The sequence below is a fragment of the Anas acuta genome, chromosome 3 (assembly GCF_963932015.1).
Source record: "Anas acuta chromosome 3, bAnaAcu1.1, whole genome shotgun sequence".
Taxonomy (NCBI): Eukaryota; Metazoa; Chordata; class Aves; order Anseriformes; family Anatidae; genus Anas; species Anas acuta.
In genome coordinates this window covers 2,501,519-2,528,149 of record NC_088981.1, presented here as the reverse complement: position 1 = coordinate 2,528,149, position 26,631 = coordinate 2,501,519, and the positions used below count along the sequence as shown (strand labels likewise).

At 37.7% G+C, this 26,631-nt stretch overlaps 1 protein-coding gene across 13 annotated transcripts in view; it reads left to right on the top strand.

Annotated features, from left to right (window-relative positions):
• The window catches only part of CCDC88A (coiled-coil domain containing 88A), an 81,220-nt gene that overhangs the window by 474 nt on the left and 54,115 nt on the right, over window positions 1-26,631 (top strand). For all 13 annotated transcript variants that reach the window (XM_068675253.1, XM_068675254.1, XM_068675251.1 and 10 more), the window contains exons 2-5: window positions 30-409; window positions 508-608; window positions 19,783-19,891; window positions 25,864-25,933. In XM_068675253.1, coding sequence (XP_068531354.1) covers window positions 347-409; window positions 508-608; window positions 19,783-19,891; window positions 25,864-25,933 — 343 coding nt within the window. In that variant the 5' untranslated portion in view covers window positions 30-346. The remainder of the gene's footprint in view (window positions 1-29; window positions 410-507; window positions 609-19,782; window positions 19,892-25,863; window positions 25,934-26,631) is intronic.

The window sequence follows — 26,631 nt, the reverse complement described above, 5'->3', positions numbered from 1 at the left end:
TTTTTTTTTTTTTTTTTTGTCTGATGCAGAATCCCGGTAGCCGGGCAGCCTCCCTCCTTTCTTCCCTGCCTGCCTCCCGCCTCCCCGGCACGCAGAGGGGAGAGGCACGGATAGCGGGGCTGAGATCCGCGTAGATGGGCGGCCGAACCCGTTGTTTCTTCAGAAGAGGAAGATAAACCCCAGCTGCCACAGCATCGACTTTCTTGCTGGTGTTGCGTCGCTTTGTGAAAATGGGGCTCGCCGACTCCAGCTAAATCCTCCCAGCGCCTTAAGAGTTGCCACAGCGAAGGACTTCTCGTTTTCTGCGGCAGAGGAGCTACGTTGATGTTAGCCTCCCTTCTGTAAAATGGAGAACGAAATATTCACACCCCTCTTGGAGCAGTTCATGTCTAGCCCTCTTGTCACCTGGGTAAGCGTTCATCTTTCTCTCGCACATTATTCGTTTATTCGCTGATCGTTTGAGAATAAGGTGGAGTTGGTGTCATGGTGATGGTGGTTGTGTTTTAGGTTAAGACGTTTGGACCGTTAGCTGGAAGAAACGGGACCAACCTGGAGGAATATGTGGCGCTAGTGGATGGCGTGTTCCTGAATGAAGTCATGCTGCAAATGTAAGTGTGTGCAACTTGGGCGTTGGGCTTAGTTTTTGCTGTTGTCTCGTTTCTCGTGTGTGTTTTGCTTTCTTATGAAAGCTACTTCTTTCTTCAGAAATGATGTTAGTAAATAACTTCTTTCTTTTATACTTTACGTAGTCATGTGGTCAGTTACAAGGATACTTCAGAGCACAGCAAACATTCATCTGTTCACAGCACAGTTTAATGTCAAAGTGATGTATTTCCAGGATGTAAAGTGCAGTAGAGGCTGAATCATGATATCTGGAACTTACTGGAAAATTGGATCCTTTTAAATTGTTTCTCAGATTTCCTCTGAGAAGCATAAAGGTTCATTTTACTGCTAGTCATGATCATAAGATTTTAATAAATCTGTTTGGCTAATAAAATTCTAATGTATATCTTAGTTTGTGACATACAACTTCCGTGCAATGAATAATGTTGTTTACTAAGCAAATGGATTGTCCTTTAACTCTTTCCGCTTTACTCTTCACAGTTCAAAATTTGAGTAGGTAGCAGTTGTGCAGTAAAGCTGAAACTTTGATGGAGAGTGTAGAATGTTTTCTTACTGTGAACCACAGAAGAAACACCTTACATAGGTTTTTAAGTTGTCAATTGAACACTGCTAAAGAAAATCCGTATAAGTATGGTGGTGTAAAATCACCCAGATCAGGAAGTGCATAGTTTGCTATTTAGAAGACACAGAGATCAAAAAGTTCCAGTCAGAGAAACATTGGAATATGCAACCATGTGTTTTGATTATAGTTGTTGTTTTTTTTTTTTTGGTTAATCATAGTAGTGGGCGATATTCCAGTCAAAACTATAATGCTAGACTGTAATGCTTTTGTGAAGTGTATGGTGATATCATTATAGAAATACTACTAGTGGAAAAAAAAATCTTTTTTTTTTTTTTTAAAGATTTTAGTCTTTACACAGAAATACATCTTTTGCTTGCATAGGTATGAAAAAATGCAGGCTTATGGGTGACTAGATAGATACAACTGTGCATGAGCAGCTTGTGGTGACAGCTGTTCATCAAAACACTGCTCATTGATGGGCATCCTTTTACTCCAGTTACAGTTTTTACTCATGTTAAGTACTTTAAAAGCTTTTGCTGGTGGTATTCAAATTGCATAACTAATCTGTGCAAAAAAAATCAACTACATATAATTTTGAATTCTCATTCTTTTGAAAGCAGTGTTTTCTTTGTCACCTACTTCTGTGCAGCTGAAATTAAAAGTACTGACTTCTGTGACATCTGAAAACATGGTGGTGGAATCAAACTTTCAGAAAAAAAAATACTGGAACTGGATTGTATTTCCAGCACATTATAATTAAGAATTGTAAGTGATGCATTCACTGAAGCATTCTATTTTTATGCTACAAGTTACTTTTTCTTGGATTATATATAAATTAAGTAGCTTGTAAATTATGACCGTGCATTGAGCTTGCAGAGCTTCTGTTCAGTAAAGATGTATGAGATCTGAAAGCTGAAGGAAAGTTTAGTACTGGGATAAGGTGATTTTGAGGAATATAATCTTGAAATTAAGCTTTCTCAGCAATTTTTTACCATGTTAAGAATATATAATCTGGTTCATATATATGTGGTATTATATATATGTAAAATGGAAAGCTGTAGAGCAGAAACATTCCCACACTTGAGTCACTCTGCATTGAATTTGGTTTTGTGCATCTTTGACAACACACTCTGATGACTGTAGTTTACTTGGGAGGAGTTGTGTGTCTGTGTTTCTGGTTGTTGTTGTTTACATAGGGGAAATGTAAATCTAAAGTACTTCTGTAATCAGAACCGTTACAAACTGCCTTAAATTAGGGATGCATGTAAAAGGACTGTCGAACAAACAAAATGCATTTTATAAACATGCAACTATACTGGAAGGTGCATTTTTAAATGCATTGTTGGAGGGCGTTGAAATGTGTTACGATTGATTTCTATGTAGAGCTGAAGCTTCTAGAACTGTATTCGTATTTTAGGGGGGTTGTTTGTTTTGGTTTGGTTTGCCAGGATTGAAAGAGGAAAAAGTGTGTCATGTTTTGCAGACACACTCTGGTGAAGTCACAGTGGAAACCTGTGTTAACTTCCAGTCCCATTCACTTTGGAGAGCCACATGTTAAAAATGTATCTTCATTTGTAAAAACTTTTGAAAGATTGATCCTCAACTGATCATTAATATTGCAAATTTTCAGTATTTTCCATTTTATTAGTATTTCTCTTTTTTCTTTCAGTCTTAACCAACATATGTTGAGGAAATGTGGCAGAAAATGTATCATGTGACTTCAAAAGCAAAATATTTTTCTTTTTTTTTTTTTTTAAGGTTTCAATGACTTACTTCACATTAGAACAAGAGATCTGTAGTTAGGAGCTATGGCACACATAGACATTCTAGAGGAATAAAGTGTTGCTCTTTCAGAAGTCACCAGGAGTGTCATGTGTGGAAATAAATATGTGGAAGTTACTTTTTACGAGTGTTGTGTTGTATGGTGCTCATTATTTCCGTTACTTTTGAGAAACATGAGGATGCTAATGTGTTGATGTGAGGATAACTGCTAGTGAGCATCTGTCAGGAAGAACTTGTGTTGCTGTTGTAGGTTGGTTCCTATGCTTGGAAAGCCATTGTAGCATTGGATGCTTTAAAGGGAGTTAAAAGCATGAGCAAGTGGAGGCTGTTAGGAGTGTTGTGGTCCCGCTGTCCTTATACTTCAATACATATTTTATTTCTGCCGAATATTGGAAAAAGCAAAAGTTGTGTCATAGAACTGTGAGTGTTAATATTGGATTAGGTATGTTTTTTAAAATTATACAATCAAAACAGTGATTTCATTAGTTAGAGATTTTTTTGTTCTGTTTAAAAAGAGTTAATCATGCCTTCCATCAGCTACAAGTGACAGTTTGTTAGTATGGCATTTATTTTCCTTGTGCTTCTCTAGACCAAATTTATTTTCAACAATTGTAAGGGTTCAGACCAAGGAAATAGATGCCAGTGCTGAAGTGGTTGCAGGGTAGTGGTACTGGGATAGGTGATTCTTTAAATCAGGATTAACTTTATTAGTACATAATACATCAGAAAGGGGAAAACTAACTTAGCACATTCCCTGTATGTTTTTTGTTGTTGACTTATTGGATGCTTTAGTATACATGAAAATTGCAGATTCCTTTTGGTTTCTGATTTGGTCTGAAGAGCTCTTCCTTTACTGGAGATGCTAAAGGGCATGTGCTCATGTGCTTTTCTTTGTTCGTTTTCTTTTTTTTTTTTTTTTTTTTTTAATTAAGGGTAGTTCCAGTCTTTGAATATTGGCTCCTAACTCGAGAGAATGTCTCTCATTTCCTGTTCAAATTTAAGTCCAGTTCTTCAGAAGTGTTCAGTTACCTACCTTCTGCTAGGATCAGTCAGTATCTGATACACGGATAGAAACCCATCTGTCTTTCTAAATCTGAGCCTTCATTCTCGTATTCTTTGATACAGAAAGGAGTTAGGCTTTTTGGGAAGAAATCAGGAGCCAGATCACTGTAATGGGGTTCTGATACAGCAGAGAAATGGAGGAGCACACCGTGACTGCTTTATGCCTTTACTATACTTCAAAATGCTATATCAAAATGCTTCTAATATTACAAAATACCCAGGTACTTGAATAATGTTTATTGTGTATGCTACTAAAACCACTATAGTTCCTCAGATTAGTCACCTGTTGCATGTCTTTGTGCAATCGCAGTAAAGTAATACTTAGTTGTCCTGGAGATGCTTTTCCAGAATCTGACTAACAAGATCTTATATTTTTGGTCTTAATACTATTCTCTTTGTATATATGCTCCTCTGATGCAAGAAGACGAAGCTGTTCTTAAAAAAAAAAAAAAAAAAAAAAGATATATCTAATTTTCTGAGTATTCTTTGTTTTCATTTCTGATAGGGCTTGTTCTCTTATAGTTAACTAAGTTCTAATAGGATTATGTGAGAAATGCATGAGTTTCATAAAAGTCTTGTACAAACTGTGGTTCCCAAACTGACAAGGGTCTTACCAGTTCCTTTGAATAAAAGTGCCCAGCTGCAAGTAATTAGAGGATTGGGACTTTTATTACATTTAGCACCACAATTAATACTTGGTTATGTAATGAAGACTTGGAAATGTGCTTGAGTTTCAATGGTTTTATTTTACTGTACTTTGTATTGGTGGAAATGAATGTTTCAAAGCAACTACTGGACAAATACCATGTGCAGAATGGGTAATGTGTAGAACCAAACTGGATCTGAGTTGATTTGATTCACTGCCTAGAGACCTGTCTGCTTTCTTCTCCATGTTCCATTCATAGCTGTCTCGATTGACTATATATTCATTGATGCTACCTATACTAGTCATTGCATCAAAAAATGCTGAAAACTACATCAAAGGATGAAGTGTTTTATTTTTCTCCTGTCCTCCTCCATTTTACTGTTCAGACCCTGTTTTTCAGTGACTGGATCCCCATGCAGGCGTTCCACACCCATCGAATTTTCCAGGTGGACCGACTGACAGTTTTCTTCCACTGCTCTGGTGGTGTGTGCCTTGAATGTGTAGACTGGTGTAGACTGCTTCATTGACTCTTTTTCTGAGCTCTCAGTCTTTAGTTGTGCTTTTTTTTTTTTTTTTTCCAAACAGTTGAGCTTGCCAGCCCATAGCTCTGGCTTGCCTATATCTTTTGCTGAGAACTGGCCTCCATCTCTAGTGCTTCAGCCAGCTGCCTGGCTCTGTGAAAGAGTGCAGGAACGTGCACTTCAAGCCAATTAACTCTTTCTTGTGAAGACCAAAGAGGAAGAGGCAGCTTCAGCAGGCTCTGGCTGGGCAGGGAGGTGGAAAACATTTTAGGGAAAATTAAATTGGTGAGTTTGGCAGCAAAAATGCAAGCATACGATATTTTAGAAAAATGTTAAATACTAACAAGTCTGTACCATTCTTGCTTTCTTCAAGTGAATGGGTTTGATTCACGTTTTGAGACTTGCTCTGTCAGGCTTCCACAGATGCAGATAGATGTCACTGGCAATTGAGAGAGCTTTTGCTCTTAAAAGTGGCTCTTGGTAGGCTTAGAGGTAGGGCCCAAAATATGTCGTAAGTAAATCAGAATCTGTAACACTCAGGGCTTTTGTAGAGAAGCAAATTGTTCAGTAAATGCTTTGATAGAATGTGCACCATGGTTAAGATTGTTGGAATTGAAGTCTTTAGATTACTGAAAAATTGAAGGTTTTTATAGTGTAATGATGGTTAATTTTAGACTTAAATACCTGCCAGCAGTGAGCTTTGAATTGTGTGAATGAAGTGAACGTGGGCTGATACCTGGGCTTCTGTGGTGCCTGGGCTTTTGATAGGTAAAGGGGAGAAAAAGTATGGATCGGATGTGGAATCCTTTAAGTGTTTGACCTTTGATAATGTCTCTGTTTTACAGGTTCTTAATTTGTTTGTATCCTTTTCCACACTTCAGGTCCACTTTCCTTCATCCTGTCTCCTCCAATTTATTTTTGTGCAGTGGCTTGCTCTTGTCATTTGCAGTATTTTGAAGCTTAGGAAGCAATTGGTCAAATCTTTGTCTGCATGTATGTGGCTGCTTCTCTGCTCTCTTCCTCATGGGTTGTCTTCAGTGCTGTTCTTTGATTATGGCTCCTTATTTCTTTTTGTGTTGGACTTCTTACCCCATTCTTAGCCTCGCCAGTAGCTGAGGCTGGGGGATAAAAGCTGAGTCTGTCTATGTGTTTTGTAAATAGCGTTCTCACTTGAAACATCTAGGATCAGAATAACTTGTTTCAGCATTGAAAATGTTCTGGCAGTAAAACAGCTTATATTCACCATGGCTTTCCAGTTGTACTTCGAGAGTACTTCTCATTTCACTCACGTTCTGCATGCTGTTTCAAAGCACTGTACAAAAATAACGTTACTAAGTTAGTAAGAGCTTTCTGGGTGTATATTTTATCTCATTTATTGCCGGAAAGGTAAGTAAGAGTATGCTGACACACTGTCTCCTTCTGTAACATAGTTCAGTTAAAGCTGTTTTGTGAAGGCTTCAGGGCAGAGATGCCAAGCGAGCTAACGGAGAGGGTGCAGGCACGGAGCGCAGTGTGGCACTGCTGGGTAGAACTGTCCTTGCACGAGGCAGAGTTGGCTTTAGCTCGAAGTCACAGGATCATGCAGTGAATTGTCTTTGTGCCAGAGGAAGGCATCTTCATGTCAGCACTGGCAGCAGTGGTTCAGTGGTTCTGGGTTGTTGGCCAGGTGGTTCATGGAGGCATTGTTCACCTGTGGCAGCAGCCACCACTGAGCTGTGTGAACTTTCTGCTTCCAGCTGTGGCTGCCTGAAGTATTTCTGGTTGCTGGGCTGACTTTGCTTTTTATCTCTTCTTTGCTGCCACTGTTGTTGCTCCCTGTGTTGTAAGGAAAGGCAATACACAGCTTGTTTTGCTCGAGTGTTTGTACCAGAAAGTTCAGTTTGCCCAGGTTGCCACGACACATTGAACTGCCCTACAGTGTTGCTGCATTTGATGGTAGCATAGCAGCAATAAATCCCAAAGTTTTAGGTTAGCTAGAAATGTCTTACCTGGGCTGATCAGCTGCTGTCTTTCCCTGGCAAGGCTGCGTTGCTTTTGGTTCCATGGCTTGTTTGGGATCTGTGCACTGCAAGCCCTTGAGGAGCATCTCTGTGCTCCAGTCTTTCTTCTGAAAACTAATCTAGCTAACTGACAAATTGGTTGCTAAATCAAGCACATCCTAATCCTATGCTAAATTTGAGAAGCTTACTTCTAGACTTCCCTCATTTGTTTCTTCTGTTAGGGAGAGTGTTTTTTTTTTTTTTTTTTTTTTTTTTTTTAATCTTTGTGTTCTTTCATATATTCCTCTTATTTTTTGTTTCCTGCTCTTTTTTTCCTAAACTAAGTACAAGTTTTTTGCCTGCTGTGTCTTTCATACTGTACCACTTTTCCCTATGTAGTAATTATTTGGGGATCAAGACATTTTTCAGAACACTGCTTTGTTAGAGCACATGACTTCAGTGGTCAGAGATTATTCGGTAATAGCTATGTGGAAGCCTCTGTTTGTTTGTTTTAAAGAGTTCTATATTTATACCTTAAGATGCTGCAAAGAGGCATGGCCTGAATTTGCATGCTGCTTAGGCGGTTGTTACTAAGCAGTGTTTACAAAATGCTCCCCCTTTGTTTCATTGCAGTAATTGGTGTTAAGGCGTTGAATTGAAAGCAAGGCTACTGCTTGACTTAAACTCCATTAGTCTGCTTTCCCATTGGCTCTGAAGAAAAAGCAAAAGTTTTCTGATGTATTTCTGGATTGGGAAATAGCAAGGGATGAACCCATAAGCAGCTTGTGTTGTTTCTTGCTCTTCACTGAATCTCTGAATCTGTGTTGTGCATTTGGATATGCTCAGAAATGTGCTTCCTTTTCTGTCTGGGGGACAGAATCCACTTAGGTTTCTTACAGAATCTTATCGTATTTTAAGCTGCAGGGAGAAATTTGCTCTAGTTTTTGTTTGTGCGGTATCTTTGTTTTTCTTAAGTGAACCCTTGAGCAAAAAAATGTCTGGTGTAATTTCCTGGTAGCTTGGGAAGATACTTGCTGTATATATAGAGTATTGTGTGTGCCAGATTAAAAAAAAAAAAAATAAAATACACATGCTAGCTGATGTGTGATAAAAATGTAGACAAATGTTATACTTAGTGCTGATTCGCTTCTTAGCAAGGATATTAATATTAATGTGCTAAGATGAAAAGAATGCACCTCTTTTACAGGCCCTTATATGTGTGCTGAGCTTGTAGATTTGGGTGGTTAACAGGGGTAAGATCCTTGGTGTACCACTCTATTTATATCTAAATTGGTAGGGGGGTTGTACATTTGTTGATGTGCACTGAAAATTTGCAGCACGTTTCAGTTAGTCAGCTGAAGCAATGAGATTGCTGACATGGACAAAATCTTTACAGCAAATGTAACTTACTTATTTGGAAATGCCCTTATATCCAAGAGCCTTGTGTACAAATTCATCTCAGAATATTCTGTACAAGGGGCTCAGGTGTGTCAGCTGGCAGCCTGAACGTCACTGTGGGAAAAGGTGAAGATCTTGTATTGCTTGGAAATAGTCTTCTATATTTTTTTTTGAGAGGAAAATAGGACAAAACAAATTTCCTATGCTCCAATTTCTTTGGCAGAATGTGGAACTGCACTTTGTTCTTTTTTACTTAGTTCTGTATAATCTAGATGCATACATTGGATTAAATGTTTACCCTACTAAAACCAACTAAAGTTTTGCAGAAGATCTCGCCAAGATTCTACTTCAGGATAGGTATGTTTGGATGTTTATCCAAAACAGAGTTGTTTATGCCAACTAAAGGCCTACATTCTTCACATATGTATATTTAATTGTTAATACTTTACTTATGAAAGGTTTATTGTACTTTGTCATAATAAAGGGAATTCTAGAGCCAAGTCATATTGTTATAAGTGAAAATATTTAACTGAATTTTGTGTGGCACTATCTTTACAATTTACAAACTTTTTAGTCACTAAGACTGCAGTATTCAGGTAGCTTTGGTGTCAGCTCACTAGGCTGAGCTCACATAAGCATTTCTTGCATTTGTTAAATACTCAGGGTGCTGAGATGTTAGCCTATGGTCAGACTATTTTGAAGTACTGAATAATTATTTTTGAGAATTTATAGCTTCAGCAAAATTCAAAGTAAAATGAGCATTTTTCTAAGTCTTCCAAAGGAGAAATTAATGTTGATAATGATGTTGTTATCAAATAAAGCAAGGTATATACTACTGTGCTGTTGGAAGCTGGTTAGGGTAGAAGAGGAAAGCTACTATATACAAATTTGATACACATAAATCTCTTAAAAGTTTTTTTAGCTTCAGATAAAGAAGACTAGGATATGTGTGTATTGCTTATGAATCCTACCTAAGTTATTTTCTCTTACAGTAATATTTTAAGTTGTAGAAAGACTGTTAGGTCCACAAAGATCATTTGTTACAAGCATTGTTTTTTGCTTTTCTTTCCAAGGTAGGTTGTAAAAATATTTTCTCACTTTAATGTCCTCTGACGATTGGTGGTATCAAGTCATGCTGCATCTTGTGATCCAGATCTGTGAGCACATGCTTATGCACAACTAATCTTGATGCTGTCATTGGGTTATTGTGGGTGTGAACATTGGCAATGTTCTAACGGTCAGTTGCGTTGAGAGTTTAATCACAAAGTCAAGTAGTTTGGTTACGCTGTTCATTCGTATCAGATCAAACAGATCTTAAAGTTTGAACTCATTTGAGAGGAAGTAAAAATTGTTGACCTGTAGAGGGCAAAAAATACACAGTTCTCAAAAGCAGAAAGCAAGACTTGACTCTTCATTATCCTCAGATAATTGTTTCACAGGTGTGTCCATCTCCATCCTTGCTGCTTCTTAGAGGTCTGTCTGCTCTTGCTGCCTGTGCTGCCTTTTTGGTTTAGTTTAGTTTGGAGAGTAGTTAAGTGCAAGCACTAGAGCAGTCTAGTAAAACTGTAGTCACAGTGGGTTTTGTAAGATGAAGCTAGGGAGAAGTTGCATGGTTTACTACCTTTTCAAACAATATTTGCTTATGTTCCTGTTCAGAATCCCAGGCGTTTGACAAATACTGAGCCAAATCCTTTATCAATATTTTGTAAGCAGTAGTTTTTAGCTGCGGCTTGCACGTGTGTGAAGGCCAGTGAAATGACTTCTAAAGATCATGGAAAAGAAAAACTTTAGTCATTGTGGTATAAGCAGCTCTAGAGGATTTGACAGCTCTTGTATTTCAGAAAAAGTGTCTGCAAATGTAGGTGGAAACGTGAGTGTTACTCTGTTTGCATAGGAACATATTTTTAATTTTAGGTAGCTTTTTTTTTTTTGTACATTTCTCCCAGATTTATTTGTTTCTTGTAGACTGGTGGGCTGTCAGCAATGGGAAGGTAAACAATGAGTTGTTGGCAAACTGCTTTGGCAGGAATTTAGAGAGAGAGACAGACCTGTGGATTTTCTGTTTCTTTCTGCACTGGGTTTGGCACACTTTCTTAAGGTGACGTCTGACTGTGAGGCCTGGGGTTGTTGGCTGTCTTGTTCTCACCTGATTGCTTGAACAATGTCAAGTTTTTCTGTTTAATACCCAGGAGTGCTTCTTTTATGTGACAATATTAAGCCTTCTGGGATGCTCTGAACTGTGGAGATTTTCCTTTCCATCGGTGCAACGTTTTAATGTGGAGGAAGCCAGCTTACCTTTTGCTGGCTGAGGAGCACAGGCAGGTCCCAATCTGCTCTGTGGTCCCATTGATTATGGTGGGGTGCTCACCCTGCTAATTAGGTGCACTGTTCTGCATTGTTGGCTGAAAGCTGCTTTTTTCTCTTTTTAAACATAGTACCTTGCAGTGTGGTAAGAAAAGAGTGTATCTCCTGGTCAAGTTGAAACAACAGTACTAAAGTCGTTTTGTATTTTGTGATGATAAAGACAACTGTTGGCTCTGTAAGCTAAGAAATGATTTGGGGGAGATGTTAATTCAGCTATGCAAGTGTGTATTTAGTAAGTGAAAGGTGAACTGTTTTATTTCCTATTTTTCACCTCTACCTTGTTCACCCACGTGCCTGTCTTATTAATGGAAAGGGCAGGGATACAAAACCCAGTATTTTACATAAGACTTGCATAAGTCTACTTGCTTTCTTTTTTTTTTTTTTCTGTGAGTGACTTTTTCAAGCACACCAAATAGCAGAACAGACATTGATTGAGTGGGATTCTACTTGATACTTTTTTTTTCCCAAAAAGCTTGACTTTTGTCACTGAGTTGAAGAATGTTGGCTAATGTAAATAGCTTTTATACTCATCCCCAGGTACACAGTGATACTGCTTCGGCTTAAGGTTTGTTTTTCTTACCTGTTCTTCAGTAAACGACCAAAATGTTAGAGGGCTGGCCATCCTTTTTTCCTCTGATTTAACTTGCTATGTAACTGGGTAGATGCCCTCTTTCCCTATCTTATCTTAGTGTCTTTAGCTGTTCTTTTGGCCTTTCTTAATTGTCTTAAGTCTTCATCGAGAAACAGTTCAGAATGATATCATATTGTCTTGATGTGACATTGTCTTAATGAAGACAGTACGGAGTGCTTGTTGCCACACAAGTGTAGTGCATCTTCCATTGACTTGTAAACCTGGCAATATTGAGATGCGAGGGGATGCCTCTTCATGCAAATAAAACCGCTACTCATGGCTCCTCTGCTGTGAGCACCAGCCAGAGCATAGGCACCGTGCAGGTACCTGCAAGTATTCAGCCTGGGTGGGTGCTACAGAGCAAAGGCTGCAAGCAGGGAAGCTGGCCACCAAGGCTCAATAGTCCCTGTGTTTGTTCTTGGCAGAATTGTTCCCCGTGATCCCCCCCCCAGCCAACTGATCTGTTGTAGGTTGTGTTTTTTGAAGTAAGCAAGCTTAGGGGCTTCAGCCTCCTAATAGTTTATGGTGTTGGACATGTGCCTAGGAAATGGGGTTTGTGCAAGGGCCAAAAGGCTTTTGATGTTAGACCTGCGTCATAAAACTCAAGTTAGCATGAGGCAAAAAAAACTTTGACACAGCTGTTGATTTGTTTGGCGTGTATGGTCAGACTTTGCGAAGTGCAGAGTTAGCAAAGCATCCTTAAACTGAGATACACACCTCATGTTGTGGTAAAGGGTATCTCAGCATTTGTAATAATCTTTAGGTGTTGGAGCAGGTTTTCTGGGAGCTGTATAAAAGTGTAACTGTGCACCGATTGCTGCTTGAGAAATGTTGTCTCAAGGTAGAAATGCAGATGCTTTACAAGAGGTGGGTTGTCATAAAAGCCCACTAGAAAGGCAAAGGAGAATGAGTGGTTAGTATAAATGAGAACGTGTGCTCACTTATTGCAAATTAGGACATAAGTGCACAAAGATCCAGTGCCTAAGCAAGATTCAAAAGTGGACACCTGAGCAGCTCCAGAGTGTATGTGCCCTGGCTCTTCAGCCAGTTGCACTGTGGCTTTCTGTTTGTCATTGTCACATCTGCACTGTCACTATTGTCAATACATTGCAGCCTCAGCACATGCATGGCTTGCATAATGCTCTCCAACAGGTGGGAAGATACTATTTATTTTAATCTATTTTTCAAGTAAGAAGTGTCTGAGTTATGGCACTGGCTGAGGCATGAATTATTCTTTGGTGGAGTACTCTGTATCAACCATTTTTGTTTGTTATTTCCATGAATATAGAAATCCTGCTAAACATGTGCCAGAGCTATAGAAAAGGATTTGTTTTTATTGTTTTTTTTCTTAATCTTTTAGTTAGGCTTAGCCTGGAAATTCTCTTTAGCAGCAAAAATTGATCATACTGATGGATGCAGGAGGAGTTTGAAGTATGCCATCTTGTACCAATGTTTCTAGAAAGTGCCTGGTCAAACATTTCAGATACCGACTGAATAATGTGCTTCTGAATCTGCCCCATTCTTTGGTACTGTGGCTGTTGTGGACCAATTCTTTGACTATAACCATTTTAAAGACTGGTCAGGCTGTACATTGAAGGCCAGTGCTCCTTTTGTTCTATGCAGAGGTGTTTCTGATAATTTCATCACCTTGTACTGATTTGTCTGGTGCTGCTTAAAACAAATATGAGATTATCAATTGTTCTCCAGTGAAGTCCTAGATTTTACCTTAACTTTCACAATAAAAGGTCACTGCTGGACTAAATTCCTTTGTGAAACACTGTTTGTACATGTTTATTATTTTCTTACTGATAGCAGTCCTGCTTTATTATTTGAAATCTATCCAAAACAATATATCAATAATTATTGAAATATTTGGCATGGAGCAAAAGCAAGCCTCATTATCCTAACTAAAGGGACTTTGTCAACAATATAACTTTATTAGGCAAGCAACAATTATGTGTAAATTGAATAGTGGGCTACTTTCTGTACCCTGTAACTTGGATAGAGTAGCAGTCAATATTTATTTCCCTTCGATCTAAACACTTGTGTAGAATATTTTCCAAAGTGCTTGTTTCAGCATTTCACTGTATGTAACAAATATATTCAATGATATATTTAAAGTTAGGGTCCATTATAATATTAGACATAATGATTAAGCACTGTCAAGGAACAGATGGCAAGAGAGGACACAACTGGTTTGCAGCCTGCATAGATTTAAGCATGAAGCCATTAAGCTATCACATTCCCATTTCTAATAGATTTTGGTCAATGAAAAATTAAAGACACATAATCCCTGATTATATGAGGTCTCAATCTGTAATTCATGGCACTGGTAATGCTTCAAAATCACCGAAGTTTTCTCTGTATTCAGTAGTTCCCAACTGATGTGATACTGGGATAGATGCTCTTGTCTGTTTTTACTGCTATTGAAATTAATGTATCTTGTCATAAGTAGGTTGCTCTTAAATGTAAAATTGCTTAAGGGTATCTTTTACTGCTCTGCTTCCTATTGACTTCTAGACAGATTTGCCCTATTTTGCTAGGCTATTTGCCACTGAAGCAGTTTAGTATCTCCACCTAATAAAAGAAGCAATTCAGAGTTCCAGGCATGTCTTGCCTTAAAAATATGTACGGTGTAACTAGCGCAGTAGCCGCAAGAATCTTATGTTCTTAAAAAGAAAAAAACACGTTTTTTAAAGCTATCTTTTACAAAGGTCAGTTTTAGAACTGATTTATTTTCAAAATTCCGTCCTTGCATATTGTTGTATTCCCAACAGCATGTCTTACCATATTTCAGTGGTATTGCACAATTATTCAGTATTAATAATAAAATCAGTTGATATAGTTTTTTCTTTAGTAATAGCAAGTATTTAACACTGATATAAATAACTGACTGAAATTGTAATAAATTAGTTGCAACAAGCTGTAAACAAGTTTTCAAAAGTATTCATTTTCAAATAATACCAATTCAGTGATGAAAATTTAGGATTTTATCTCTCTGCTTGAAAAATATTTGTATGTTCTATTAGTATTTCTCATTAGTTATTTCAAAATGCTAGTAGGAACACTATGTATCTATTTCTGGCTTGCAGCAATCTGACAATGAACCGTTATATCAGCAATATATAATGGAAAACATAATAGCTAATATCATACTACATTACTTCTGCTTTGAGAGGAACAAGTTAAGGAGTTAGTACTTCAAGTGCCTTTCTGAGAAGATGGATTGTATTGACTAAATGAAGATTATCTAAAATACTGTTGTGTGGATCAGGGAGACTACTGAGTTTTAGAGTTGGAGGCTTTGAGAGAATGAGTCGTGGTTATCAGTGTTGGGAAGGGAGTTGGGTTTAATTTTTAAATAATGGAGTTCCTGCTGAAGGACCTCATCACAGTTCTTTCAGTAACGGTGTTCAATGCAAAAAGTGAACTGTCAAGCCCCTTCTTGGCTCTTCTATGTATTTTGAAGTCCAAAATTGACAGTTCAAACAGAATCTGAAAGATGAAAGTCAGTGATTGAAAGTGAGGGAACATTGGTAAATTTAAATGCTGAAGGATTCTCCTCTTACCAAGCAGCCTCTGACTTCAACGTCTAAGTTTCAACGTGTAGGTCATTTTAGTGGGTAGCCTATTAATATTTCTGTGTTACTGAAATATAATAATTTAATTACATAGTATGGTTAGAAAGACAACTGCAATACAGAGGCGAAGTTTCATTTTGACTGTAAGGTGATGAGGACAGGATTTTATTCCAAGTAGATTTTGAAACAACCTTTTCCCAGTAGCAGTCATACATACTAGTCATTGCTAGCATTTATTGAGTGAGAGTGTCGAAGAACACTTAGCTCTGTTGTTTGAAGAATAATGGCCTAATGCGACAATCTTTACAAAATGGTAAAGCAACCAAAGAAATACACTTTATAACTTCTGCTAGCTAAGTGAGTTGTTGAGGCTATGTGTTTAATTTGAAATGATTGGCAGAGGTTAATAGTGGTAGTATTTCAGTGTATTTAAGTAACATAATTTTATCCATCCTCAAAAGCAAGGGGTTGATCTTTAGAGCTACTGAAAATGTTCTTTTTACCATAACGTGTTTGAGAGTTTTGCTTTAAAATGTTAAAGAATCCTTGGGTTTGGGGGGTTCTGTTGGGACTGGGGCCACAATATTTTGAGAAAACGGAAGATTATTGACGTAAATTTGTTTGTTGCACCAGGTTGTCCTGAGGTTGACATTTGGACTTCAGTTGTTGATTGTATGCACCAGCAGAGGATCACATACTTGAGCTGTGAATTTTCTCCAGCAGTAAAGATACAAGCCCAGAGCACATGTGGCCCAAGTTTCCCCAGAAAAAATAAAAACAACCTCTCAGTAAACTGTTTCTTGCTATTCATGTCCTACCCCAGAAAGAACCCTCCACACACCCTGAGTTACATGCTCTCCATTTTAAGAAACAGAAATGAAACATTTTCGCCCCAAGTGGTACACCTTTTATCAAAAAGCAGGAATTTCTGTAAAATGTAAGGCATGCGTCAGCCATTGAGTTGGTCTTGACAGTTGAAGATCTGAATCACATCAGAGAGAGGGAGAGAGGTATATGGGGTAATTTGGTGGAAGTAAAGGAATGTCACATTGCTTTCAGCAGTAGTGTCTGTGAGTTAACAACTCAAAAAACCTTTGACATGCATCAGCGTTAACACTGACACAAGACTAATGCCACAGAATTTCTGATTATCTTTGTTCATGTTTAATTTGTCAGAGTTGATCTATATGCTGTTGGATTTTCAAGGATCAAGATGGAAAAGATGAAAGATAGGAATGATTTCTTGTAGTACTGCTGTTGAGGTGTCAGCTACGGTATTCTAATAATGCTCCAGTTCCATTAGTGCATTAGGGCATCTCGTGAGAGATGTGAGTTCCTCGTTTCTGTACTGTGAGGAGCAATGCTGGTATTCAGGAGCATGGTACGGGTATAACAACACTCTATTTCCTGATTTTGCCTATGTTATGACTTCTGGTTTCAAAAATGTATTTTCTTATCATCCAATAAAGCACAAAGCACGTGCGCCATATCTTTGGTGTATGCAAGTACCAGCAGTGAAATATTTTATGATAAAACATGAAGATAGCAGTGTTGACGCAGGCGTGGAACTAAGAGCTTGTATCCTAAGAAATCTTGGACTCTAATTGCTCATGTTTTTCCTCCTCCACATAGATATCTTTTATTGTTTTAAGACAAATGACTTATTTATCTTAAAACTCTGTAAAGATTGTTTGAATAACATCGTACCGGCAGTGCTATGCAAATTCTACATTTTTAGCTCTTACAAGATCTGCCTTTTGAAATGACAAAATCTACAGCCTGAGGTTTTATGTCATGCACGATTTGAATTCGTGCAGTTGCACACTATTTTTATGTTGGTACTAAAATAACAACTATGATGATATTAAGGGAACTTTAGTGCCCTTTGTTTTGGATGCTGTAAATAGGAGATTCAGATAAAATGTACAGCTGTAGGAATGCAGATGAAGATGATGAGAAAGCCTGTAGATAATCCGATAGTCATTAAGATTAAAGGTGAAGATTAAAGCCCCAAATCGGCCTTTTGGAGATATGAATGCTGAAGTAAGAGACTTCAGTTGATCTCTGTGTGCCATCAGGTCAGCAGGATTTATCCTGGATTTTCTTTTCTGATTTCAACAAATCTGAATGAATTCAGTTTATAAAGGAGTTCAGCTCTGCACATCCACAAGGCATAATCATTTTTAGCTCACTTAGTTTTTTACAGCTACAGGTTGACTCAATAAATCCGATGTGACATCTTAGCATAATTTTGGATAATATATTCTGTAGCATACTTTAATTGTTTATAGCCTTTTATGGAATATGATGATGAGCATTTAGGAAAGAAGCAGTTACCCCTGTAAAAATCTGTGTCCTAATTTTTATAGATTCCTATTTGTATATACAAGGAAGTAAATGCTGTGCAGACTGCTGTTGTTTTTAAAAATGATTGTGTTGGAGGTGTGTTTTAAATGTGAAATAGCTCCCTCTTTGCAGCAGTTTTGATGATATTTCCATTCATGCTTACAAATCAGGAAGTTTTGATAGCAATAAACCAAAGGAACAGCAAATTATATATACACTTCAAATATTATAAACAGCTAAAAAAAAAAAAAAGGCAAAGAAAACATTAGAAGGCAAATAAGGTAACTTAAGTTTATATGAAAAATATGTAAATTTTGCCTGCAGACGTATTACTACAAAGAACACGTGAAACTACCAATTGAAGTGGTGAGCTGCATTAAAATAATTCATGATACTGTCATCTTCAGGGCAGTAGGGGGAATAGCCCTTTTTGAGAGGTTGTTTACACTTACATACTACAGTTGAATTGAGTATCTGTATGGACCCCGTGTCTATCGATGATCTTACAGGCTTAGTCTTGTGGACTGTTACATGTAGTTCCTTTAAATAAACTACACATCTGTTTTGTATGATGTATAGTATTTTTTTCTGGTGTACTCTGCACGGCCTTCGGTTTGCATCAGTAGAACCTGGCTTTCAGGCTACAGGTCTTAGGTGTCCTGCCAGGATGATTCACACAGACCTCTAACCTGCTGCATCCCGTCTCCAGAAGAGCTCTTCAGGACTGCTCTGTGTGAAGGATACATGTGTCAGTAGGCACTTCCAATTTCCCAAATACAGACATACCTGTCTCTGGCAATACAGGACACCCAAGGAATGGAGGGCAGGCCTGTGATGAGCACCCTTTGCTGCTCAGTACCCAGGTGATCACCTGTGAAAATGCACAGAGACCTTCCCTGAAGTGTAATTGTAGAAATTGTAGCATGAGCTCCACTATGCATTGGATAATTACCTCACTTGTATTTAAAAAATCTTTAACTTTTTCATTAGTATTCGTTTTTGTTCACTACATTATTCAGATAATTTGTTTTATTGCAAGTTACTCCTCTTTCTGCATTTGATTCCTGAATATAACCCTTTGTCTGTACACGTTATTGAATTTTGTTAAATTGCTGTCAGACTACTTTTGCACTTCATCAGGATCATGCTCAATTGTCATAGTGTTCTTTGAAGGTTTTTGTTTTTTTGTTCCTCCCGGTTTTTGCCGATGGCAGTTCTGGTATTCCATTGTCTAAGTCATTAATGACAATGTTGAATAAAACCAGACCCAGCAGACACATGCCCTTGCGGGCGCCTCCAGTTTGACAGTGAGAAGTTGGTAGCTTCTTGTTTGAGTGCAGTATTCCAGCTAGCTGCACGTTCATCTTGCAATAATATCATTAAACAATGCAATGATATCATTAAATATCGTAAGTTGCATTGTGCAACTGTATTGAGCGGGTATCTTTGTGAAAGTTAAGAAACTTCACGTTGGCCATCTCCTAGCAATTCTCTAAGCCTTTTACAGGGTGTTGCGGGGGAGTTGCACTGGTTCTGCATTGTTTTCCTTGACAAATCACAATGACTGTTTGTTACACTCCGTTGTATGTGCTTAACAGCATGGTATGTTGTGAGGTGTTGAAAAAAGGTGACTCATCTGCATTTCCTAAGATCCTCACAACTTTTTGAAGGAAAAAAGGATCGATTTCCTATCTGAAACAGAGAGAAACCAGTGTATTTCATATATATATTTCATATTCCTCGTTGTAAAAGTTAAAACTTAATTCTGATTTTGTGCCTTGTGATAGTAAAATAGCATCATAAAGTTTGTTAGTGTATAGACATTCATTAATGTAGCGAGTCTAAATTCTGCTATTCATAATTGTCTGCGTCATCAAGAATGATTACTGATGTCTGTAACGTGTGCTGGAATATTTACATTACAGCTGTGTTCTGCTTTCTGTATTTGTCAGGGATGGGGCTGCTTGTAGAGAAGTGAAAAGCTGTGTCTGTCCGGACCAAAAAAAAATCTTACATACATTCTCTTGTAACTGTGATGGGTGCTCCCAATTACACATTACATTATTAGCCTGAACACAATTGGGTGCTAACCTGACTCGTTTCAGAACACACGTTGCCTCTGCAGTCACTTCCACTATTCCTTACTTGTATGGACAAAATGGCATGATTACTAAAAGAAGAAGTTGTTATGCTCACACATTAACTATCTCATTTGTTAAATAGAGAGGTTTAAAGAATAATTTTCAGTATGTTTAATTTTTTCATTATTTTCATTTTTTTTTGCAGTAATCCGAAATCTGCTAATCAGAGGATAAACAAAAAAGTCAACAACGATACATCACTAAGGATTCAGAATTTGTCTATTTTGGTGAAGCAAATAAAAACTTACTATCAGGTCAGTAATTGTTTCTTCTAGTACCTTTTGCTTATAGTTGTTTTTAAGTATACTTTTTGCAGTTACACCTTTTAAGGTAATAAAAGTAATGTTTTGAAACACCCCCAATGATTTGTTGGTTTGATCTCCTTTGATCTACCTCTAACAGTGCATCATGGCAGAACCTGTACTTCCTCACGTGTACACACATACTGTGTGTTCTTAAAAACTCCATCATACAGTGAGAATTCCTAGCTGACGTTTCCTGCAGTGGCCAGCCACTGAGCATTTTCTACTTCACATCATTCTTTTTCTTGGCAACTACTGTATGTGGGTATACATGCTGCTGGCTTGTACTTCTAGGCTTGTCCATTTCCTAACGGTGGTCATTTTCAAACACATCTTAGTGTTTCGCTTAATAGGTGCAACAGAAAATACAATGATGGCAAGAATGGTTTTTATTTGAAAACAAAGCATTCCTTGTGGTTCTTTGGCTTTATGTTATCAGTCAGTCCTAGTGCAGCAGTATAATGCATAAGTGCTTCCTTTTTGGTAATTTATCTTTGCTTGATTGAGGATTTTTAATGTTGCTTCAAACCTTTCTGCTAGAAATAATTTACGTTTTTTTTTTTTTTTTAATGAAGAGGTATTCTTATTCAACAATATCAAATGCATTCATGATGCCTTTAATGGGTCAAGTTCTCCTGTGTAAGTGTAAGCTCTATAGAACTACATGCACTTTTTCCTCCCTTTCCCTCGCTGTTTTCTCAGGTTCCTAGTCCTGGGAGATGCCCCTTCACATAGCACAATTGCGGGAACTTATATCACAGGTCTGGCATTTTACATGGAGTAAAGGCATTTAGTTCAAATTTATATTTGCTTTTCAGGAGAATTGATGCTCACTCAATATGCTTGTGTGATGCAGGTAGCTTTATGCATTGTTGTTGGTTGGTTTGGAGAGAAAAGATGGCCTGTAGTTATATAACCTGTAGGTATATAGCCATTGATCACTTGTATTCATCTGTTTCTTGGCATGATGCTGTAGCATTAAGAGATTGTAGAGGCCTGTTAGCTGCTTCTTGTGGCAGGATCCTGGGGCACTTGTCAGTCTGTTCTGTGATCAAACATCACACATGGGAACATGGCTGCTTGGAGCAGTCTGCCTATCCCGCTGCCATTTTTCTGGCCATTCTTCATTTTGAGATCTTTGCTGGGTTTTGTGGAAGCATGGCATTTGTGTTTCTGAGTCCCTACAAGTCTGGTTCTCAAGAAGGACTTACTGCCCAAGTCCTTGCCTCTTACCGTAGGACAGGATTGTCCTACAATTAGGATTGTACTAGCAGATTAGTTTTGAGAAGTCTTTGTTTGCCGGTTGATTAAAGAAGGGGAAACTGGGCAAGGTGGGGCAACAAGAAAGATAGCAAGAAGTATGCTACTCCAGCTGTGACACTTAAAAAAAAGAAAGAAAGCCTTGCTAGTCCAGCTGTGAGCAGGCCAGGCAGGATTTCATTCCTGCAGAGATTGCCTGTCATGATCTCATCCAGCAGCTTCCTTGATTAGCGACACTCGTCTGTCAAGAACCTGCAAGGGCATTGGCTTGGGCATTAAGCTTATCGGTAAATGCTTCTTCCCCTGCCCTTTAAGGACTGGCATATGCTCATACACAGCTCCTGGGAAGGTGGTGAGGAAGCTTGGTAGCCCTGTAACTTCAGCGTGGGTGAAAGCTGTGCAGGGCTCCTAGTCTAAGAGTAGCAGGCAGCTCTGCAGGTGTCGGGGGAAGTGTGGAAAGGATCTGCGGAGGAAACTGAGCTGGAAGGACTGCTGAGCATTGTCAAGCACAGGATTATCTGTGCTCTGTGAATGTTGCTCCAGCAGTCCTCAGATGTGGTACAGTGTGGATGTAAGCAAACAACTGAAATGGGTTATTACACAAATTGAAACATACATTGAAATTTACAACACAGTTACAGTTGTAGTAGAGAATATTACAATCTAGAGGTGTTATGTTTTAAATGTGCATTGTACATCTCTGCTTTAAAAAAAGTCAGTAAATCAAACAAAACCCGTCAACATCAAAACTGCAGGAAAAGAAACAATTATTACAGTAGTGTTATGTACTTCTGTATATTTAGCCTTTTTGTCAGCTGTAGTTTGATTTCACTAATATTGCAAAAGCAAAAGTTTCTGTGCTCTTGATAAAGTATATGCATGCTTTACATGCATGTGAGAAAGAACATATTTTATATTATATGAGAAGGAATGTGTATTTCAGTACCCTGTATATTTCTACACTATCCCTTCCAGATGAAGCTGTTGCAGAGTTCTTTGTTTCTGTCCCAAATTCATGTTTGTTATTACTATATTTTTAATTCAATTATATAGTCTGGTGACAACATTCACTGAGTAAAGTGTGTCTTGAATACACTCTGTAAATCCATTTGGCACAAAAGGTTGTTATTATGGTTGATGTTTTATTCTGAGATAGAAACTTTTTTTTTCTCAGATGCTATTTTTATCCCAGTCTCTTCCCTTTCTGAATTATTTTTGAATATATTTTATTTAAGTGCTTGAAGTTACTGTTCATTGTAGCTAGCATTTGGACTTAAAGTACTGCTACTTTTAATATTAAACTCTCAAATTTCAGTTGATTCTGTAACTAATGCATGGAAGGTAAGCTACCATTGAAATCTGGGCACAGAAGGGAGGCAGTGATGACCAGGAGAACCTGTCAAATTATCCCCTCTTCTTTGTTAGCCTCATCTTCTATTATTACTCAAAACAGCAGGCAGTTCCCGTTAAGTGTGTGTAAATCAAATCATTTGTTCACATTCAATTTATATGAAACCGAAGCAAAGATTAAATTAAAAAGAACATGTAATAAAGGAGTACATCTCATCCTGTACTGAGGATAGTTGTCATATCCAATTTCTCCTGTGGTTCATCATTTCCAAATAAGGCTGTAATCAATATGTGTACACAATACTGAAACAACAAAGGAGATTTTACTCTTAAGTCCTATTTTTAAGGACTGTATCAGTCAACCCAGAATATTGTTCCTCAGCTAAAATTCCTTGCTGTAGAGGGTCAATTCTTCATTAGTTTTAAATGTAAAACATATAATTAATAATGATGATAATAAATTACATGGTCCCTTAAGTTATCTAGTTTATGACTTTCCAGACTATCTGTCCAGATATCGTTGGGGTGGCAGTAGGCATTGGTGTGGGCTTCAGCAGGAGTCCCAGTACTTCAAACTCCCATCTGCATATATCCACATAGATCAGTTGTAAAGCTTCCTGGCTTCAAGGTCATGGGGATAATTCCAAAAAGAAGGTTGTTTAATGCTGGGATTTGTTCGGGATTTGAAGGGTGTGTTGTTTTCGTTTCCTCACAAATTTAGTGCAGCCTGGCAGCTGGTGTTTTCCTGCAGCCTACGCATGGGTTAGCAAGACAGCATAGCAGACAGCTTCAGAAAGGGGTCACTATAGGTCCTGTCACCTGTGAAATAATCCAAGGCAGAGAAGCTTGTGCTTAATGGATGTCTTGGAATCAAGTCAGAGAGGCTTCTTGGTGCCTGGAGTACACCTTGGCAGAGGCGTGAGCCCTCCCTTGTACCTGATCGTTTCAGGCAGCTGTCTGAACAGGCATCTTGTTTGGTGGATGTTCTGAATGGGATGCCTGAGATATGACAGTAATGGGAAGTAATCACTTTATTGACATACAAGGTTAGTTAATGTCTGGAATATTATATTAAGAGTAAGACATTAATGAATATAAGAATTTTAACTTTTAGCATTAAAACTTTTAAAACTCTTAAAACTTTTTACTGTGAAATTATCTGTGCTGGTTTATTCCATTTGTTTTTATAACATCTGTGGAAAATGTCTTGACATAGCAAATACTTCATTGACTTAATGTACTTGTCCGAAAACCTACATTGTTAGAACATAACACTCAAATTTTAAAATTTCATATAAGGTTATAAAAGATTTTTAGTTCCTGTGTTGTTTTTGTTCTACTCTGTAATTGCAATTGCATCTGCTCATTCCAGCTGCTCTGCCTTCTAAAGCATCACAGAAGTAGGTAGGTAGGTAATAGCTTTGACCTACTGGAAGTCTGTGGGCTTGTTGTCAGCAACTGATTGAGGAGAGCCAACTACCCTTCAAGTTTTGGTGGGGTTGAGGTGTTTAATGCAGTGTACTTCCATGACTGCCATGGGCTCTCTATAAGCCTCATTTGACAGATGATGTACCAGTATTTAATAAAATAATTTTTATGAATTCTAAAAATTCTAAAAGCCAGAATTTGTAAATAGGCTCAGTTTATTTTTGCAGGTTAACCAACAGTTAAAAGAAATACATGGATTTTGGGATGCACAAGATCCAACTTTTTCAGGCTTTTAATAGAAGCAGTTATTTCAAAAATAAACACAAACTGAGAGCAACTGCACTGATGAAGTTAACACCGTGTGACAGAAAAGGTGGTAGATGTCTTTGAAACAAGGCAGAGGTATCATTAGTAAGAAGAGAGGTGATAATCTCATTAGTCCAGTCCAGAGGACGCATTTTTTGGTTACCCCTTCTTGTACTCTGTTTCACAGTAAAAATAGCTTTATAATAGCATCATGGAATTATTTGAGCTACTAGGGAAAAACAAGAAACAGAAAAGCCACAAAACCTGCACTTTTTAAAGTACGTAATTTTCTTTTGTAGTAGCTATAAATATCACAAAATTCCTTATTTTATATGCCTTTTATTGATTTAAACTTCCTGTGGTACACTTCACTTTTTTAATATTTGAAAATGATCTTTATCAAGGTGTCAGAAATACAAGTTATGGTTGGTTGTAATTTGTGATATCTGAGTAAGTCAAAGCTATTACCTAACTCTATAATTTGCCCTAGGCATGTGTAATGAGAGTATGTATCTTCAGTCTAGTATTAACCAATTTAGATGACATTTGCATGCCCTATGTTAACTGGTCAGAACTTCGAAGTACAGCTATAGCTAATACTTTCCACAGATGTGACGTAAAACAAACAGATTTTTCTAATGCTGATTGTTATGCTGTTGCACTTAAATTTGTTATAGAATACACGTTGTGTGTCTTTGGGATGTAAAGCAGTGTTACAGAATATTCATAGAATCATAGAATATTCTGCGTTGCATCACTCCAAGCATCATCAAGTCCAACTCCAGTATTGCTTTTGCAGATGAGCATTTTAGATACTAATAAGTCTATCACTGTGGAAAAACAAAAAGCATGACAGTAGAGCTGCTGATACGATGGTGTCTGCTGTGAGTAAACATCTGGGAACAGGAGGAAGACTATTCTGCTTCAGAAGAATTAGGCTTTGTCTAGACTGGGGATTTGACCTGATTAGAGCCATTACTGGCTGACAGTAACTATCCATTGATACAATCTCTAGAATAGATAGGCGAAGCTGCTGCTTGAGTGTGGGACTTAAACTAAAACACTGCCTGATCAGGCAAATAGGATTTTGTACCTTCAGGATTGTCACAGCATAAATGTATCAAAAAAGCTGTAATTTTCACATCCAGGTATTGAGACAATGGGCATGAAATAGAGGAAGTTAATCATTCATTGTATAAATGAAACTTAAAGGAAACAAAATAAACACCTGTCAGTAAGCTACTCAGAGAAACATAAACACTGGTAATTTGAAGGAATTTTGCTGCATTCTAAGACACAAGATCTAGTTGGCATAAAATCTGTACACCACCTCCTTACCACAAGAGGATTTCACTATGTTGAGATGATCTTGCAAACCAGCAAAACAAATAGAAGTAGTTCTTCTATAATAGAAGTGCAAGCTTTTCATTTGGAGTCCAAATAAGTAAGTATTGAATATGCGTGTATTAAGAACTGTGTAATTTAAAACTACTTGTCTAATACTAATTTCAGTTTAGTGTTTAATGTTTATTTTTGTTCAATACGTACAACTTAAATAATATTTTAATTAACTTTTATAGGAGACTTTGCAGCAGTTGATCGTGATGTCTTTACCAAATGTGTTAATAATAGGCAGAAATCCTTTTTCTGGTAAGTTTATTTTTAAATAAGGTGAAAATTGATACCAGTATAATAATGTGTGATATTTCACTGGAAATAAAGTTCATACAACGTTGAGTCTTTCAACAGATCATATACGTGTTTTTAGCAAATGGTTTAATAATGAGTAACGCTTTCTTTGTTGACACCAAAGGTCCTTTCTTGACAAAAATGTGTTGTTTCCAAACCTCAGCACTGGCTGTCATTAGGATTCATGCTGAAATGAAGTGTATTTCCTGGCAACCAGTGAGTCACTGATAGGACAAAGTGTATGTTTCATGTATTCCCAGCTAATACATTTTCAACTATCTTTACTTAAGTTATACTTGAGAAAATTGACAGTTCAGTGCATCCCACTTGGTCCAAAAGCTAATCTTTGTTTCCTTTCCCAAAATTCTCTTTCATCATTACGTGAAAAATACTAGTTACCTTCTTACTTTCTCCCCTGAACTGATGCTGTCTTCTTCATGCCCTCACCTTCTTTGCTTCCAGCTCTGAGAGTTGAAATTTTCAGACCAAGAAAATTAGCCTGTATGGACCCAGCTGACTCTCCACAGCCACTTGGGAATCTCTGCACCATGCTCTCAATTCCAGAAGCACGGAGCAGACACACCTGGCCTGCATGGAGCCACTATGGATTTGGCAGAATTTATTTACTTGGGTCTAATGTGTCCCAGGTGTTCTACTTC